This window comes from Triticum dicoccoides, chromosome 5B (assembly GCF_002162155.2).
Source record: "Triticum dicoccoides isolate Atlit2015 ecotype Zavitan chromosome 5B, WEW_v2.0, whole genome shotgun sequence".
Classification (NCBI taxonomy): Eukaryota; Viridiplantae; Streptophyta; class Magnoliopsida; order Poales; family Poaceae; genus Triticum; species Triticum dicoccoides.
The window spans coordinates 61,519,925-61,537,479 of NC_041389.1; the positions used below are offsets into that span (position 1 = coordinate 61,519,925).

Here is a 17,555-nt window from a genome sequence, read left to right on the forward strand (position 1 = left end):
GTGTCTTCATGAAGTTGTCTCGCCAACTATTACTTCTACTACTATGGCTAACGGTTAGCAATAAAGTAAAGTAATTACATGGCGTTTTTCATTGACACGTAGGTCATACAATAAATTAAGACAACTCCTACGGCTCCTGCCGGTTGTCATACTCATCGACATGCAAGTCGTGATTCCTATTACAAGAACATGATCAATCTCATACATCACATATATATAATTCATCACATCCTTTTGGCCATATCACATCACATAGCATACCCTACAAAAACAAGTTAGACGTCCTCTAATTGTTGTTGCATGTTTTACGTGGCTGCTATGGGTTTCTAGCAAGAACGTTTCTTACCTATGCAAAAGCCACAACAGTGATATGCAAATTGCTATTTACCCTTCGTAAGGACCCTCTTCATCGAATCCGATCTGACTAAAGTGGGAGAGACAGACACCCGCTAGCCACCTTATGCATCAAGTGCATGTCAGTCGGTGGAACCTGTCTCACGTAAGAGTACGTGTAAGGTCGGTCCGGGCCGCTTCATCCCACAATGCCGTCGAATCAAGATAAGACTAGTAACGGTAAGCAAATTGAACAAATCATCGCCCAGAACTACTGGTGTTCTACTCGTGCATAGAATCTACGCATAAACCTGGCTCTGATACCACTGTTAGGGAATGTAGTAATAATTCAAAAAAATTCCTACGTGTCACCAAGATCAATCTAGGAGATGCTAGCAACGAGAGAGAGGGATTGCATCTTCATACCCTTGAAGATCGCTAAGCGGAAGCGTTACAAGAACGCATTTAATGTAGTCGTACTCGCAGCGATTAAAATCGCGGAAGATCCGATCTAGCGCCGAACGGACGGCGCCTCCGCGTTCAAAACACGTACAGCACGGGGACGTCTCCTCCTCCTTGATCCAGCAAGGGGAGATGAGAAGTCGAGAGAGAACTCCAGCAGCATGACGGTATGGTGGCGATGGAGCTCGTGGTTCTCCGGCAGAGCTTCGCTAAGCACGACGGAGGAGGAGGAGGAGCTGTTGGAGAGAGGGCAGGGCTGCGCCAAGAAGGGGGTCGGCTGCCCTCTCTCTCCCTCACTATATATAGGGGGAAGAGGGGAGGAGGAGGCGCCCTAGGGTTTCCCTAGGGGAGGGACGGCGGCCACAAGGGAAACCGTAGATGGGTTTGGGCGCCCCCACCCCTAGGAAACTTGCCCCCCAAGCCGAGAGGGGCGGCGGCCCTAGAGGAGGTGCCCCCACCTCTCCACGTTACGTGAGATGGGGTGGGAGGGGCGCACAGCCCCTTAGTGGGATGATGTGCCCCCTCCCCTTGGCCCATAAGGCCCCCAACGCTTGTCGGGGCCTCCGAAACCCCTTTCGGACACGCTCGTCGTCACCCAGTACCCCCGGAACGATTCCGGACTACAATACCCTTCGTCCAATATATCGATCTTCACCTCCTGACCATTCCGGAGTTCCTTGTCACATCCGGGATCTCATATGGGACTCCCAACAACCTTCGGTAACCACATACTATTTCCCATAACAACTCTAGCGTCATCAAACCTTAAGTGTGTAGACCCTACGGGTTCGGGAACCATGCAGACATGACCGAGACGTTCTCCGTCCAATAACCAACAGCGGGATCTGGATACCCATGTTGGCTCCTACATGTTCCACGATGATCTCATCGGATGAACCACGATGTCGGGGATTCAATCAATCATGTATTCAATTCCCTTTGTCTATCGGTATGTTACTTGCCCGAGATTCGATCGTCGGTATCCCCATACCTCGTTCAATCTTGTTACTGGCAAGTCTCTTTACTCGTTCCGTAACACATGATCCCGTGGCTAACTCCTTAGTCACATTGAGCTCATTATGATGATGCATTACCGAGTGGGCCCAGAGATACCTCTCCGTCATACGGAGTAACAAATCCCAGTCTCGATTCGTGCCAACCCAACAGACACTTTCAGAGATACCTGTAGTGCACCTTTATAGTCACCCAGTTACGTTGTGACGTTTGATACACCCAAAGCATTCCTACGGTATTCGGGAGTTGCACAATCTCATGGTCTAAGGAAATGATACTTGGCATTAGAAAAGCTCTAGCAAACGAACTACACGATCTTGTGCTATGCTTAGGATTGGGTCTTGTCCATCACATCATTCTCCTAATGATGTGATCCTGTTATCAATGACATCCAATGTCCATGGTCAGGAAACCACAACCATCTATTGATCAACGAGCTAGTCAACTAGAGGCTTACTAGGGACATATTATGGTCTATGTATTCACACATGTATTATGGTTTCCGATTAATACAATTATAGCATGAACAATAGACAATTATCATGAACAAGGAAATATAATAATAACCATTTTATTATTGCCTCTAGGGCATATTTCCAACAAATTATGCTTAACGATAGGTTGTTGATCAAAGAAAATCTTATCTATTTCACTCCTTTCATTCATATGCAAATCATTCTCATGATCAAGCAAATATTGTTCTAAAGGATCAGTAGGAGGCACAACAATAGAAGCAAGACCAACAATTTCATCCTTACTATGCAATTCTTTATCATGGGGTTGGCTACGAAACTTAGAGAAATTAAACTCATGAGACATACCACAAAAGTCAACACTAACAATTTCCTTAACACAATCAATTTGAGCATTAACAGTATTCAAGAAAGGTATACCAAATATTATTGGACAAAAATCATCTTGTGGTGATCCAATAACAAGGAAATCAGTAGGGTATTTGATCTTACCACACAAGACTTCAACATCTCTGACAATCCTAAGTGGTGCAATAGTATCTCTGTTTGCAAGCTTTATGGTGACATCAATATCTTGAATTTCAGCAGGTGCAATATCATTCATGATTTCTTGATATAAGGTAAAAGTAATAGCACTCACACTAGCACCCAAATCACATAAACCATGATAACAACGATCTCCAATTTTAGCAGAAATAACAGGCATACCTACAACAGGTCTATTCTTATCCTTAGGATTTGGATTAGCAATTCTAGCTTCATCATCATAGAAGTAAATGACATGCTCATCTACATTATCAACCAAGAGATCTTTAACCATAGCAATACTAGGTATAACTTTAATCTGTTCTGAGGGTCTAGGTGATCTAATATAACTTTTCCTAACCACATTTGCAACTCTAGAGTGTTCCTTAATCCTAACAGGAAAAGGTGGTTTCTCAATATAAGCAGTAGGAACAACTTGATCAATGTTATAACAATAGTTTTTTCTTCCTTGACATCTATGGGTTCTTCCTTTAATTCTATAGGTGGATGGTATTCAAACCGTTTCTCCTTAGGGAGATCAACATGTGTAGCAAATGATTCACAAAAGGTAGCTACTATCTCAGAGTCAAGTCCATACTTAGTACTAAACTTACGAAAAGCATTTGTTTCCATAAAAGATTTGACACAATCAAACTCAAGATTCATATCTGACTCATTACCTTTGTCAATTTCCCATTCCTCATGGTTGCGCTTAATTCTTTCCAGAAGATCCCATTTGAATACAATAGTTTTATTCATAAAAGAGCCAGTCGAAGAAGAATCAAGCATTGTTTGATCATCACGAGAAAGCCGAGCATAAAAGTTTTGAAGAATTATATCTCTTGAGAGCTAATTATTGGGGCATGTATGCAACAGATAAGCCTCCCCAAGCTTGAGCGATACTTTCTCCTTCACGAGGCCAAAAATTATATATATAATTTCGATCATGATGAACTAAATGCATAGGATAAAATTTCTGGTGAAATTCCAGTTTTAACCGGTTCTAGTCTCATGTGTCAGTGCCTTTCCCTCCAAAGATAAAGGGATTAATTTCTTCTTGTGCATATTCGGATAAACCTGCAAGCTTAAACAATCAACAAATTTTCATCCACATAGATCAAGTGCATATCCTGATGTTTAGTTTCATCTCCTGCATAAGGATTAGCTAGCAGTTTCTCAACCATATCCATAGGAATTTCAAAATAAATATTTTTAGTAGACTCAATAGGTGGTGGAGAGGCAACTCTTGTTGTTTTCGGTCGAGGTGAAGATACTCATAACTAGCCCCTCAAAGGATTACTTTCCATAGTGACAAGTAGCCATAAATTTCAGTATGTAATATAAATGTTTCCTTACCAATTTCCACTTACCAAAGGCCCCGACAACGGCGCCAGAAAAGTGTGTTGATGACCCACAAGTGTAGGGAATCAATCGTAGTCCTTTCGATAAGTAAGAGTGTCGAACCCAACGAGGAGCAGAAGGAAATGACAAGCGGTTTTCAGTAAGGTAATTTCTGCAAGCACTGAAATAAGCGGTAATGAGTAGTTTGATAGCAAGATAATTTGTAATGAGTAACAAGTAACAAAATTAGCTAAGGTGCAGCAAGGTAGCCCAATCCTTTTTATTGCAAAGTACAGGCCGGAACAAGTCCTTATAGTCACTTTCATCATGTTCATTTGATTCGCGTTCATTACTTTGATAATTTGATATGTGGGTGGACCGGTGCGTGGGTGTTGTTCTTACTTGCCCACTTATGATTAACCCCTCTCGCAAGCATCCGCAACTACCAAAGAATAATTAAGATAAATCTAACCATAGCATTAAACTTGTGGATCCAAATCAGTCCCTTACGAAATAGCGCATAAACTAAGGTTTAAGCTTCTGTCACTCTAGCAACCCATCATCTACTTACTACTCCACAATGCATTCCCTTAGGCCCATAAATGGTGAAGTGTCATGTAGTCGACGTCCACCAAACCCCACTAAGAGAATCAACAACATACATATCATCAAATCGAATGAATACCAAATTCACATGATTACTTGTGACAAGACTTTTCCCATGTCCTCAAAAACAAAAGTAACTACTCACAAATCATCATCATGCTCATGATCAGAGAGGTATTAAATAGCATATTGTATTTGAACATATAATCCTCCACCAAGTAAACCAACTAGCATCAACTACAAGATGTAATCAACACTACTAGCAACCCACAAGTACTAATCTGAGGTTTTGATACAAAGATTGAATACAAGAGATGAACTAGGGTTTGAGATGAGATGGTGCAATTGAAGATGATGAAGAAGATTGGTCCTCCCACGATGAGAGGGTAGTTGGTGATGACGAAGGCTTCGATTTCCCCCTCCCGGAGGGAAGTGTCCCTGGCAGAATCTCTCCGCCGGAGAGCACTAGTGCTCCTACTCAGGTTCCGCTTCGTGGCGGCGACGCATCCTCCCGAAAGTGATCCTTCTATTTTTTTCTAGGGTAAAAGTCCTTATATACCAATAGATGGGGCCAAAAGTGGGCCAGGGGCTCCACACAGCACCAGGGCGCGCCTAGGGGGTGGCACGCCCTGGTGTCGTGTTGGAACTTGGTGCCTCCCCTCTTGTATAATTTTCTTCCAGTATTTTTTATATATTTCAAAATAATCCTCCGTGAAATTTTAGCTCATTTGGAGATGTGCAGAATAGGTATCTCTGGTATAGCTTTTTCAGGCCCCGAATTCCAGCTGCTGACATTCTCCTTCTTTGTGTAAACCTTGCATATTAAGAGAGAAAAGGCATTAAAATTACTCCATAAAGTGTTATATTGACTAAAAACACTATAGATAACAGTAGGAAAACATGATGCAAAATGGACGTATCAGAGCCCCACACCACCCCTTGCTCTATCGTGAATCTGGTCCCTCTCCTGCAACCGCCGCCGGATCTGGTCTGCCGCTGCCCATCCGCATCATTGGCGACCCATGTCGTCTCTGGATCGAAACATTGCCGACATCGACAGCACGCATGGGATCGAGATTTTTTTTTGTTTTTGAAATTTATAGTAGTAGCACGGGCATCCACGCTACTACTACCAGTTAGCTATAGCAAGCTAGTAATAGCGCGGGCACCCGCGCTAGTACTTGCTATTTAACCCGCGCTACTAGTAGGCTTCTCACTAGTAGTGCATAGCGGTTATAGCACAGAATATAAACATAATTATGAACATGGAGATAAATAATGACCCTTATATTATTGCCACAAGGACATATCTCCAACAGTCGGGGCCAATCAAATCCCGCTTGAACGAAATATTCGATGGGGATGAACTAAGTAGTTGCACAATAGTATTATTCTTAGCGTTGTATAAGGCTGGATATTGTTTTTGGATATTGGCATTGCATAGCCAGATGTGTTCTCAGAAGTGAATCTCCGACTCGTCCTTTATCGCGAAGACCCAAAGCGAAAGAGATGTTTCTTTGCCACCATAGGCTAGCCCAAAAGTGTGAGTCATCAGGTTTGCAAAATGCCTGAGACACCGCCTTTTGGCCTATATACTTGTTGCGCAACATGGTTTGCCAAACACTATCCTCAGTAAGAAGTTTGAACAACCATTTACTAAGCAGATTCTTAACTTGCAGGTCATGAATTCCAAGGCCGCCATGGTCTTTCGGCCTATAAGCCATGCTCCATTTGGCCAGTCTGTATTTTTTTTCTTTTCATCGTCTCCTTGTTAAAAAAAATTGGACCTAAAATAGTACAATCTTTGTAGGTCCCCTTTTGGGCGTTGGAAGAAAGAAATTATATAGAAAGCCATATTTGTGAGGACAGAGTTAATAAAAACCAGTAGTCCTCCAACTGAGAGCATCTTAGCCTTTCCAACAACTCAATTGCTTCTCTAGATGCTCCTCTACACGCTTCCACTCTGCAATGGTGAGGCATCGACAATGAATCGACATTCCCGGTTATTTAATCGGGAATTGAACATGTAAGCAGCCAATAGGTCAGCATAATCGGCGGCCGCCTCAGCGGCTTCTTCAAAGCAGAACAATTCGCTTTTATGGAAGTTTATTTTAAGACCCGACATTTGCTCAAACGGAGTTTCAAGTTTCGAGCCTTATCGAGATCATGTTTCATGAAAAGAATTGTGTCATCGGCATAGTGCAAAATAGAGAGGTCACCATCTACAAGGTGTGGGACTACTCCTGCAATCTGGTCGTCCTGTCTAGCACGCTCAATCAGAATACAACAATGTTAAATAATATTGAGGACATGAGGTCACCCTGCCATAGTCTTTTTTCTTTTTTGGTCCGAACTTGACTATGATAGTTTGTTCTTGGTTGCTTCTCATAGCCTTTTCTCTGTATCCTAGTCCTTTGCTCTCTACTCCTTCTATAAAGAAATATAAGAGTGTTTAGACTACTATTTTAGTGATCTAAATGCCCTTATATTTGTTTACGGTGGGAGTACTTTCTTGTTCTCCGTAATATATAGGCATTCCCTAAAAAATAATAGTGGAAAAGAAAGTAATGGGACCCTGGCGTTTGAGGAATCAGGATAAAAGATAATCAAGCTGATCCATGGAGGCATCGGTGTTACAGGTTGCGGTTACAGTGGGATGCGAACTAAGAAACAAACTGTTCTGTTGGTCTAGGACTCAGGCACGAGTCACCAACTTTGAAGAAAAGTAAACATGCAGATGTTCTGTTGGTCTAGTACCCAGGCACGAGTCACCAACTTTGAAGAAAAGAAAAAACATGCGGATGTTCTGTTGGTCTAGGACCCAGGCACGAGTCACCAACTTTGAAGAAAATTAAAAACATGCAGATGTTCTGTTGGTCTAGGACCCAAGCACGAGTCACCAACTTTGAAGAAAAGTAAACATGCAGTTTCCTCGGTATCAACCATTCAGTTCCCTCGGCAGCTGGATCGTGATGATGAATGTTCAACCTCCTATTCGGCCTCTCCCCTTCTTGGACTGTTTGGCCTTGGAGAAGGCAACGGAAAAATAATCCCCCATGGTGGATGTACTTGGTTTTTTCTTGTCGTCGCCTATGAACCAAAAGTGAAATTAGTGTATCTTCTTATATTTTACATATAAATGGCTTCACACGGTAGTAATCAAAACTTACATTCGTATGGGCCATCAATTCTCCCGGGATCATCCACCATGTGCAGCAAAGAGTATGTCGTACTGATGTAATTGTTAAAATTAGCTCTCATAAACATAAGCATTTCTTCAGGGTCTATCAATATCTACAAGTAGTAAATGAACGCACCATGAGAGACGGGTCCAGTAATTAAATGCATGCAAACATAGATGGAAAAGAAACTTGAAATATACCTCATCATAATCTTTTGCATGGTGTATGCAATTCCTCGCGAGTCTAATGATTTCTAGATAAATTTTATCACCCCCATACAATTGTGGATCGCCCTGATAGGTATATTCGAAGAGACCATCGAAGACAACGGAATTTGGTGGGAAACTGGACCTGAGATTATTGTGATGGTCATTAGGTCCTCGAGGATTCCGTATCGACCGCTCGTCGTAGAAACCAGGAAACTTTCTGTACAACAGGTTGGCCAACCTAGTTGCTTTCATCGAACTCAGTTTTCCCATAGATGTGTACACCCCATCAAAAGCTGCGATTATATCCACATCCGATCCCAATAACATTGGGTGTCCCACGACAACGTTCTTCCAGCCAGGATTAAAGCTGCATGCAATGCATCCATAAATCAATTACCAACTTAATCAGAGAAACAAGATCGATCGAGTAACACTACTACTAGTAGTACTAAGGATGTTAATTAAGGATGCATGCGTGTATATATGTACATCTACATACTGCTACTACTAGTACTAGTTGAAATTAAGATAAGGGTGCATGCATGTACGGAATGGAGTGGAGTAAGTACTCCTCCTATTTATAAACCTTTGGTTACAGATGTTAATTAAGTACCCTACACCTAAGGTCAGATGCATGATCACTACACCTAAGGGCATGGCGTAGAGTAGTTTACTTACCGGGTCACAAGGTGAGATCCGAGAAGCATGTCAAGAGTGAGCCACTCTGCACTGGCATTACCATTGAAATAGTTGTCCATTTTTATGAAGCGTCTGAGATCCATCAGATCTTTCAAGACAACGTGACCAGCAACTTCTCGCCCCACGTTTATAAGCTTCACGGTTTGTCCAGAAAGCACATAGCTTCCCGGATCGGCAAGACCACCATGTGTCACGGATCTCGCTCTCCCATGCTCAAGAAGATCCATCAATGACCTGCAACAATTAAACATCCATCCATGTTACACGACAGATATGTTATGCATGCATGCATGTATCTTCAATCAATACGTGAAGTGTTACCTTATCTTCTCTACCCAGAATGGATTCAGCCGGTACCTTAACAAATCCCCAAAGAAATTCCCAGCAATGTCTTGCGGTGTGTTGCCTTCGAAAAAGGGGCCATCGAATTGCTCGTACACCACTACGTACCGCCCGAGTTGTTTGCAGTAAGTGCTAAAATAAGCATCTAGCACCAAATCTGATGATTCAGAAAGTTTCGCGGTTTTCTCAACGATTCTTTGCCCAATCTTTCCATCTTCGCGTGTCGCTCCTAAGAGGACCACTGTGACAGGAAGTGGTGACCATCTCCCACCAGAAAAGCCGATCCACATCATGCCTTGAGCTATATTACTATCCTGGACATAGTTGAAGCCATAAGATCTAACGTATCCACCAAACACATCCTCCTGCATGCATCGTCATTACATAAATACTATCGTTAGTACTAATACATGTCCTCGTATTACATTATTATAAAGCGAGAGGTAGAAAATCCATGCATAAGTCTAAAGTTAGAAAGTCTAAACAGTCAAGATTCAGTAGTACTCCTAGAAAAAGATGCATAGGCAAAACAAATGATAGATCATGCAAAAAAAAAATCATGTTTTTAAGGCGTAACATATATCAGTACAGTTTTAAGGGAGCAATTAACTACTCCCTCCGTTCCTAAATACTTGTCTTTCTAGGCATTTCAACAAGTGACTACATACGGAGCAAAATGAGTGAATCTACACTCTAAAATATGTCTACATACATCCGTATGTAGTAGTCATTTGAAATGTCTAGAAAGACAATTATTTAGGAATGGAGGGAGTAGTCCCGATAGAAAAAAAATGTATGCAAAAATACACTAAATCAATCATCTCTCGGGGCTGTTTTGCACACGAAAATCGCCACCGCAAATTAAACAAGATTAGCCCACGGTAAATTTAGACGGTGCTTCTAGTAATTGGGAATTGATTCTCGCTACCGGCTGCCACCCTTCCTACTTCCGTCCAGAGGCTCCTGTCGCTAGGCATGGTAAAAGGAGTCATAGCTTATGTGGTAACGAGATTGACACGCATGCACCTTTTCCTCGCTAATGTTGTCAATAACATCAGTAATGGTTCTAACAAAATGTAGTACTTAGTACTGAAGTTGAAACCATTACCGCCTTGTGACTAGTCAATGCGTGAGTGGTGTGGCACGTGGGTGGGTACATGCTAATAATACCACTCCCTCCTATTCATATTACTCGTTGTTGCTCATAAATATAACCATTTGAGCGATAAGCAATATGGATCAGAGGTATGGAAGCGGATCCTCTAACATGGAGAAGGAAAGTCACTATGCTACAGTGCTAGCCTAGTGTAAAACGTAGAAGGAAAGTTAAGAGACTGTTAGTAGGTAGTTAGCATGTTGCTTACTGCTGGTATTTACTATAGATATAAATAATTTAAAATTAATTTTATTTCACTATCATCTTATTTGTATGTAATTACTATAAATGTACACAGTAGGTCATCAATTTGCAAATTAATTTAAGTCATTTTAGCCTTAATCATATGGATAGAAAGAATGAAACTTAGGATAATGTAGTTTCTTTAACTTCCCTTCTCAATGTTAGAGGATCCGGTTCCGGGAGGAACTTGTATAGTTTGGATGGTAATTAATTTTCCCGCAAAAGACCATTTTAATGGAGAACATGCTTGATAGATGGTAATTGTATTACGGTCAGGTACAGAGCAAATTGCTATTAGTCGCTACTAGGTGTGTAGGCAGTTATTGTGTTATGATTTTGTGTGTAAGGCATTTTTTATTACTTCGACATAGTAAATTTAACGCTAAAGTAGTTCCAAAAAATTGGAGCAGCATGTTATAATTGAGACACATAGTAGTAATGCTTAAAAACATAAGACGATGCTTCTAGTGATTGGTTCGGAACAATATTAGGTAAATTTAATGGTAAAATTATTTCATGCACAGAAACGAAGTAGTAGGAGTAGAATAATCTAGTTTTAGTTCTAGTAATAAGAATATAGTAAGGTCAAGTTCGATTACTACTACAGTTGAAACTTTACTACAAACAGTGTATAATTTTACTATCAAATAGTAGCAGATCAGTAGCTGTAATGCTAGCTTGTTTCCTCGGTTGCGACAATTCAAAGGAAATTTATGTTCAAAATTAACCGCTCGGAAGGTTGGTCTCCGGTTCAGGCTGTTCTAATTGTACGCTCTGGCTTAGTTTAGAAATGATACCATCAATTAGATTCAGAGAAAAATATCCATATTTATCAAATTAACTAAATTATGGCAAATTTATGGAAGCTAAAAAGTTGTATCCATATATTCGATTCCACCTTGGCAAGAAAGCCAACATACATAGACACTAGAGCTGCTAGGTGGACTAAAGAGAGTAAAATGCTACGTGATTTGCAAACTTTATATGATGAAGGACCGAACAACCCATGCATGACCTACATGATTTTTTATGATCTGGAATACTTGCGGTGGTACTCAAACATGCATCTCAAAGATAGTAGTATATCCGTGACCAAACAACTTTTTCACAATGATTAGCACTCATGAAAAGTACTACTAGTAATTTAATGTCCATCTGTGTAGTTACCTCCAGGTTTCCACGACTGTGCGCCCTCTGCCTGTGAATACGTTGCAGCTTCACCGTCTCGTCTGCGAACTTCTCTGCTACGCTATACGACGATTCGGGGAATTGCCCCCCTTGCTGCATTAATTAGGAAGGCAGGAATCTAAAATTAATAGATCCACATACTCCACTTAGTCACAATGGGCAGGAACATAAGCTAGTAACCTACACACTTCCCTAAACTATGTTACTACCTCCATAATGGGTAGGAACATGTATGTAGTGTCATGCAACGATGTATTTATTAGGTCATAGACTCATTGTATCTTGGAGTGCGTGATGTTTCGGTAACTTAGCTAGTTACCACAAGCAGCTCTCTCTTCATTAAATATGTGCCACATAAGCAAAATTGCATTGGAGTGTGTGATGTTACTCCTAAGTTCCTGCCCATTGTGACCAGCCTTAAAAGAATTGAAGAAGGCAATCAAATAAATTAATTAATTAATAGAATACACTTTTTAAGTTAAGATTCGGGTAAACATTTTTAGGAGGGTGTATTGAAGCAAATTTAATGAAGTAACTTAACTATTTACTACCTCCATCTCATAATATAAGAATGTTTTTTACACTAGTGTAGTTTCAAAAATGTTCTTATATTGTGGGACCGAGGGAGTAACATATACTAGTAAATATACACTCTAGAATTTCTGCCTTGCTGCATTGTTTTTATTTTATGCCTTGCTGCATTAATTGTTTTTTAGTTTCTTTCGAAAAGGAGACAAAGCCCCCATGATTAATTGTCAAATCACCGAACAACAGCTTGCTAGCAACTAGTAGCACTCTTGTATGTACTGATTTGAGTCTCAAGTACGACATTATTAATAGCGAGCTAACTAGACATGATCGGTGTGTGCAAAATAATCGGCACAACCAATTGTAAGAACCTGGGAGGTCTAACAAGCAACCAATGCATGCAAAGGTTAATCAGATAGTCCACAGCAAATAACTTTTGTACTAGCTAGCTAGCATGAGATGAAAAGCATGAACTAATCTGACCAATGAACACGAAGAAGAAAAGAGTAGAGAGAGAGAAAGCACCATGTCTGATTGAGAGGCCTCTGGCTACGGATGGAGGGGCGCTTTGCTGTTTGGCAACTTGGCTCTAGAATTGTCTGAAATGTTTTATGTAAAACATGCACTAGTCATATATCTCATAAAAATGGTCAGATCAGCAAATAAATATATGCAGGATCAGATATTCATGAAGGGCGGCATGCCTTGGTTGAAGTGTTGATGTTGTTTCTCTTGGTAGCCTTGGTCTCGACCTTCTGCCTAGTCACTCACATACATGCTGGAAGAGTACATGCATGCACACACAAACATTTATAGTCATGGACCCATGGCATGACAGAGAACGGGACATCTAAAAATATTCCAAGTAATATATAAGAGTGTTGTTTAATGACTAGTTTCGTAAGTAATAACTAATGGACATTAACGACGTTTACAGAAGCATATAGAATGTAAGTCCTAACTTGTAAACATGCATGGCCTAACTCTAGCTAACAGAACTGGAGCATGTATCCACCATCCAAAAAAACGGAGGATGCAAAAGAACTATTAGCACGACACAAAGTAATTTAGCGCTTACTGTTGTTACTGCACTAGATGCACTAGCAATTAGCATGATAAAATAATTACATGCATGCATCCATCCATCCTTGTAAGCTTCTACTACTAGCCTGTATAGCACTCCTGCCAGATTATGATGCACGAAAAATTAAGCATGCGTGCATCCGAGTAAGCTACGAGCTACTGCTAGATTATGACGCGTGCATGCAACAATATTACTCTGCTCGATCGGCTAGGGACTGAGCGGTTAGTAAGGAAAAAAAACGACATTAATAGCTTGCTAGTAGATTAATGCAACTCTGACAGTACACAAGAAAGGACGCCAATAGGCTAGGGACTGAGCGGCTAGCACTTTGGATGTCTTGTCTCGTCATATGCATGCCCACCTAGGCAAGAAGGTAAAAAAGAAATCTATCTTATCCCAGCCGTGATGGAGAGGCCAGAGGCGGGCTCTCTGCCCGATCGGCTGAGTCCGTAGCTGGTCCGCCTCCTCCGCGTGATGGAGGTTGGCGACCGTACAGGCTCGTCCGACCGCGTTGAGGCGTGCACTCCTCAACGCGTGCGCCAGAGGCAACACCAGCCGGCAGCCATGACACACAGCGTTGAGGGCCGGGCGGCTGCGGTGGCAAAAGAGAGCGATGCGGCGATGCGGCTGGCGGCGGGGCCAGAGGTGGTGCGCGCGGCGCGGGAGACGGTTCGTGTTTCCTTGTGCAGCGGCAGCAGGGAACCTGACCGGGACCTGAATGATGCACTCCGACCGGCCGGCCGGTGTGTGGCGCAGTGCAGGCAACGGTCGGTCGGCTTGCATGCATGGTTCATCTTGCGTAGGTTAGCTACTAACCTAAGATGCATGCGGGTTGCCGCACCAAAAATTAAGCAGCAGGCTCGTGCGAAGCGCCGCATGAGCCGCCTGGACCGCCAACGCACGCACAGGCAAGTGCATCCTGCTACTAGTCTACTATTACTACGTCTACGTATGTACGTAGAGGAGTTGTGACGCACCTGACGGGCTGCGGACGGGGTGGTGGTGTTGGCCGGAGTCGAGGAAGAAGCACTCGTCGCTTCGAATCCCTGTGTAAGCACCCAAGAACAAAGATTGAGAGTGAGAAAGTGAGAGAGAGAGAGGCACAAGTGTGTCCCAAAGAGAGAGAGAAGGGAGCAGAGGTGTACCGGGACGCCGGAGGTAGATTGAAGGATGGGGGTTTCTTTATAGCCAACTGCTCCGTCTTCATCTTGCATGTATACCCTTATTTGCGTGCATCGGTGCAACCTGGAGTCCCCGCGTTCTACCCTAAGAGAAAAAGCTCCGTACAGGGCCATTGAGCGCTGACATGAGAAGTTGGTTTCTGATGCGTCATTCATTGTTGCGTGTAAATGTGGACGGACTAAATGGCTAGTGAGAGAAAATATGATGCGTGGTGAAAAGTACAGTGTATACTAGTAGTGCGGCAGAAGGAGAAAAATTACTGCACATTATCAGAATTAAACCATATATAGTGTAAGTTGTGTTTTATGAAATGTTGATGCATAATTCATTATTGTATTAGTGGAGGGATGAACACAAATACAAATTAAGATTTACCATAAAGGGCATGCTCTTGAAGTTACACAGTACTGATAATTATGAGCCTAACACGATTCTCGGACGATAACACACTCAGATCATTACTTTGGAATAAAAATTACATAGTCATCCGAGAAAACGAAAACTTAGCCCAACTGGACGACTCAAACGGACAAAGTGCATGTTGTTTGTTCCGACCCAAACTTGATGCAAATATGGGCCATAAATGGATACGAAATAGACATGTCCGCCTTGGTCCCACGTATTAGTGACCGTGCACGAGCTCGGCTACTGCTTCCACAACTGCCTCAACGAGGACCGGCGCAGGTCGTCGCCTCCCTGAGCCGAGCTGCTTCTAAGACTGGATCTTGCCGAGAAGCAGCGAGGAATTGCAGGCGGGCCAGATCTCCGACACCCTCCTCCTTTCTGCTATGCGGACGGTGATGGGAAGGGCAACGCGTGGAGTCGCTTGACGGCGACGGGGCGGCCGGCGGGCGGGAGGTACGTGAGCTAAACCGTCCCGAACCCGCCATCCCCAAGCTAGCGTGCGGCGTCGAACAGAAGCTGTGGTGAATGTCGGGTGGCTGTGGTGCAGGTCGTGGCGGCGGAGGAATGCGGCAGCGCAGGAGGACTGCGACATGCGACCGGAGTGACGCGACGGCGACGGGCGCGATGGTGAGCACGCGGCTCGCAACACCCTCCCAATTCCCATCCACACAGGTAGTCTGGCTTGTCCGCTCCATGTTTTGTGTGTTGGGTGCATCCACCGTACGCGCGTGTCCGTCGCATATCCGTTAGGTGGGCATATGACCCTAACGGAAACGGATAGAAAACAGATAAATTTTGGGCGACTGCATTGCGAATATTCCTAGGCGCGGACAGGCTCGCATGATCACGGGATCGACAACCGTTGCCTCTTGTTTGGGATGTGGTCCGCACGTGGCGTATATGGTGTTTTATGTTTACAACTTGATAAGAGCAAGTGCAATAGAGCCGAGTCAGCGGGCTATAAGAAATAAACTAGTATAATTGTGCTTAGTTGGAGAAAAGATAACAGGAGAGAGAAGGTAAGCGGGCTCTTCGTGAAGAGCCAGCTCTAGCACGTGCTCCTAGATACTTTGTGAGAATGAAAGGTGTGCCACATAATAAAAAAGTAGTACACTTTTTCGATCTATTATTGTACATGTTGACTATAAGATGGGCTGTAGATGACATGGCACTGGCTTATAGCCAGCAGCTGGCTATACGACTAGCCACAATGGTGAGTAACATACATTAGTAACATATTCATATCTCTAGACTATGTTACTACCTTTACAGTGGGTAGTAACATAAGTGTGGTAACATGCAAAGCTTTATTTATTAGGTTATAGACTCATATTGCATTGGGACATGTGATGTTACAGTAACTAGCTAAGTTACTATAACTATCTCTCTCCTCATTAACTCACTGCCACATAAGCAAATTTGCTGAGTTGGACTCGATGTTACTGCTGAAGTTACTCCCATTGTGGCTAGTCTACTACTCCCTTCGTCTAGGTGAGTAAGTCATCTTAGGTTGTGCACCGTGACCAAGGAGGAGGGGAAAACGAGAGTACTCCCTCCGTCACAGTTTAGAAGGCACAGTTAAATTTGCGTGCGTTTTCATAATAGACAAGGATTAGGGCGCATTGCATTTATTTCTAGTAGCTAATTAGTACTCCGGAGTACTATTTCTATATACATGCATAGTGTGGATGCTATTTTTTAGCCCATCTCACAACCAATAGATAATCACCTAGGTCCAAGAAAATTTCCAAGTGCGCCTTCTAAACCGTGACGGAGGTAGTACTTAATGTTCATTTACTAATTAATAGCATTGCATGCAATAAACTAACCACTGCATGTCATGTTTGGTAGTCTGAAGTCATTAAAAGCATGCAGACCTCACATCTCTTATTGGTTGATATATCAAGAAACAAGAAACGAGATAGAATTTAATGCACCGCGCCTAAGTGTTTTGGGAATATTTGGTTTTCGTAAGGCTGCTGCCAATGCATCGGTTCTTAGATGAGGTGCTAAACACATTAAATAGCTTAGCAACTATACTTCCCAATGCATAGGTGCTTAACTTATGGTTGCTAAGCTTGCTTCATTTAATGATTTAGCAACTAAAACTCTTCATGTATTGGTGGGCTTCCTTTCTTTAAATGTTTTGCCTAGGTTCACACGCTTAGCACTGTATCTTCCTGGGGTCACCACACTCATCTCTCTCCTCTTAAATAACTTGCCACATCAGATTTTTTGCCTACGTGGAAGCCTTAGCACATGTACAAGGTGGAGCATTAGGAGAGGCCTAAGATAACTTACACACCTAGACGAAGAAAGTATTAACCATGCTCTAAATGGCAGCGGACGGACGTCTGTCCCCGACGGCGTTTTGGATGGGAGTGTGGTTGGCTCGGTCTACCAAATCCATTTATTACGCGACCAACGTCCCGTGCATAAATTCATGACTAATTATATGTTTATCCAAACCACGCAGGGCCGCACACGAACTAGATGGATTCCGGCCTATAGACTATAGCGGGATTGTGGCGACACCTTTCAGCACGTAGCCTCATTGACCGACTTCCAACACGGTTCACCTGT

At 42.7% G+C, this 17,555-nt stretch overlaps 1 protein-coding gene across 2 annotated transcripts; it reads right to left on the reverse strand.

Annotated features, from left to right (window-relative positions):
* Window positions 1-7,350: 7,350 nt before the first annotated feature.
* On the reverse strand, window positions 7,351-14,519 carry LOC119305182. Of its 2 annotated transcripts, none has more exons than XM_037581776.1 (9): window positions 14,363-14,519; window positions 13,006-13,079; window positions 12,827-12,900; window positions 11,753-11,866; window positions 9,166-9,551; window positions 8,824-9,078; window positions 8,137-8,512; window positions 7,925-7,986; window positions 7,351-7,844 (listed from the first exon to the last, which is right to left on the reverse strand). In XM_037581776.1, the coding sequence occupies exons 3-8, from the start codon at window positions 12,827-12,829 to the stop codon at window positions 7,954-7,956; spliced, it is 1,167 nt and encodes a 388-aa protein (XP_037437673.1). In that variant the 5' UTR covers window positions 12,830-12,900; window positions 13,006-13,079; window positions 14,363-14,519; the 3' UTR covers window positions 7,351-7,844; window positions 7,925-7,953. The 2 variants fall into 2 exon arrangements, with proteins under 2 accessions (XP_037437673.1, XP_037437672.1); XM_037581775.1 differs by having other exon boundaries at window positions 7,925-8,048; window positions 14,363-14,518.
* Window positions 14,520-17,555: the final 3,036 nt, after the last annotated feature.

Coding starts and splice junctions, on each gene's coding strand:
- LOC119305182 (XM_037581775.1), bottom strand. Junction 9,079..9,165: donor TTCTGGGTAGAGAAGATAAG/GTAACACTTCAC, acceptor TAATTGTTGCAG/GTCATTGATGGATCTTCTTG. Junction 8,049..8,136: donor ATGCAAAAGATTATGATGAG/GTATATTTCAAG, acceptor TACTACTTGTAG/ATATTGATAGACCCTGAAGA.